The sequence below is a fragment of the Sardina pilchardus genome, chromosome 16 (assembly GCF_963854185.1).
Source record: "Sardina pilchardus chromosome 16, fSarPil1.1, whole genome shotgun sequence".
Taxonomy (NCBI): Eukaryota; Metazoa; Chordata; class Actinopteri; order Clupeiformes; family Clupeidae; genus Sardina; species Sardina pilchardus.
The window spans coordinates 33,004,137-33,006,636 of NC_085009.1; the positions used below are offsets into that span (position 1 = coordinate 33,004,137).

The 2,500-nt window shown below is 43.3% G+C and overlaps 1 protein-coding gene across 1 annotated transcript in view; it reads right to left on the bottom strand.

Annotated features, from left to right (window-relative positions):
- The window catches only part of kcnip4a (potassium voltage-gated channel interacting protein 4a), a 68,901-nt gene that overhangs the window by 66,293 nt on the left and 108 nt on the right, over positions 1-2,500 (bottom strand). The window contains exon 1 of the mRNA XM_062516312.1: positions 2,415-2,500. This exon is cut by the window's right edge and continues 108 nt beyond it. Within this exon, the coding sequence (XP_062372296.1) occupies positions 2,415-2,472 (58 nt within the window). The 5' untranslated portion in view covers positions 2,473-2,500. The remainder of the gene's footprint in view (positions 1-2,414) is intronic.

Genomic DNA, 2,500 nt, shown 5'->3' on the forward strand with positions numbered 1-2,500 from the left:
CACACTAACACACTGTAGATCTCTCACACACACACCCACACACTACTCCTCAAACACTAACACAATAACACACTAACACACTGTAGATCTCACACACACACACTACTCCTCAAACACTAACACAATAACACACTAACACACTGTAGATCTCTCACACACACACTACTCCTCAAACACTAACACAATAACACACTAACACACTGTAGATCTCTCACACACACACTACTCCTCAAACACTGACACAATAACACACTAACACACTGTAGATTTAACACACACGCACTACTCCTCAAACACTAACACAATAACACACTAACACACTGTAGATCTCTCACACACACACTACTCCTCAAACACTGACACAATAACACACTAACACACTGTAGATCTCTCACACACACACTACTCCTCAAACACTAACACAATAACACACTAACACACTGTAGATTTAACACACACGCACTACTCCGCAAACACTAACACAATAACACACTAACACACTGTTAGATCTCACACACACACACACACACACACTACTCCTCACACACTAACACAATAACACACTAACACACTGTAGATTTGACATACTGTACACACACTACTCCTCACACACCAACCGGTCCACACTACCACCCCATTAATGTGTGCCAGAGGTGTACCCCAATACCAGACCCTACCTGTACGCCAGGTGTACCCCATTAGAGATCGCTAAGACATATGACCAACGTCATCAAAACACAAAGAGTTATGGGTATGTTTGGCTCGCCTGATGCTAGCAATGTAAACTAGTGTTCTGGGTCTATGATCTGGCATGATAATAATGAAAACTAAGCGTGAAAAAATGGTGTGAAAAACAGAACATAATCTTGCGCTTCCTTACTGCTGCTATCCATGCCATTCCTCGCCTTTTTGTCACGTCTGAAACATGGTGTGTACTATTATTTGTCCACGCTGGAAAACAGTAAAAGATAAGCTTCATTCTACTCTATTGAATTCTGCACTTCGTTATTCCCGCACGTCAGTAAAACAACTTAAGTTTTGGGCCACCGATTCCCAAAATGCGTTGCGTATTACGTCAAGTTCTCAATCTCTATACCAGACCCCACCTGTAGCCGTACGCCAGAAGGTGTACCCCAATACCAGACCCCAGGTGTGCAGCCCAGGGGCCGGTTTCCCGATAACGTTCACTCTTAGCGAGCTACGAAGACTCCAAAGGTATAACTTACCAAAGTTGTTTACCTTTCTAGTCGTGGTTCCCGAACTATCACTTAGGAGTCTTCTTACGAAAAGCTCCTTACGTCCGACGTATAAGGCACTGTCCACCATGAAGGTGCTGAATTAGGTGACATCGATTGCTCAGAAATCGATTTTTTATTTCACGCGGAGGCTTGACAGACTTATGAAAGCGTTCTTTGCACCAAAACCATTGCTTATAATAGCCTATCGCCCCCACAACATTCACGCAACTTCAACGTGGATGAACTTATTAGCACACAATGATAAAAAACGTAGTCTAGAAATTAAATGATCTACGTAGGTAAGTAGGTTATATGTTCATCTGGGTTTGTTTGTTGGTGTGTTAGTTTGTTTCCCGCATGGATGAAAAGATTCGAACGCTTCATGTTTGAAAGCAGAGGTCTGCGCTCTCTGAGTGCTTTTCTAGTTTGTTTGTTTGTTTGTTTGTTTGTCCGTTTGTTTGCAAGATAGGCTAACTCTAAAAGTTAAAGATGGATTTCGATTAAATTTCCAGGGAAGATCTGAAATGACCCAAGGAAGAAACTATTTAATTTTGTGAGTGCTTCGTATCACCGTCTGGATGCAGGAGGCGTAGGCTACATGTGTTTGCTTGGGGGAGGTTTGTGCTTTTCTAGTTGAAATAGGCTATGTAGACTTTTTTTAATCACAGCTGATTGACCAACATCCTCATTCAGTATTGTGTGCCTTTGGTTAACATTAAACACGACAGCAAGCCCGCACATTAGGCCTAAACATTGTAGGACGGTGGGGGGAAGCAAAGAGTAAAGCGCTTTTAACTATTCTCAAATGCGTGCACGTTTCATATTTGCATGAAAACATTTCCAGAAACTATTTACTAAATTAGCATACTTACATAAAATCATTGGCGAACCAAAATAGTGATTTTGTATCATATGAGTTGCATGCGTAACGGAAATTGCTGTAGGGTACAGTGGCGGCGACTAGCGTCGCGAGTCGAAACATTGCTAAGGTGCAGCTAAGAGAGGTCTGAGAGTGCTCCAGACCACTCTTACCAACGAACGACGTGCGAAAGACATTCGTAGCAAAGAAGGTTTCGGGAAATGCGTGAGGTACTTAAGGTAGAGCTTAAGATAGAGGTTACGAACTACGTAGCGTTAAGAAGGCTTCGGGAAACCGGCCCCAGGTGTGCAGCCTACCTGTCCTCTTGCGTCTCTGTTTGGGCTGGAGGGAGAAGATGACCATCAGCGCTCCCATGATCCCACACGCCCCTGCGCTTCTACAC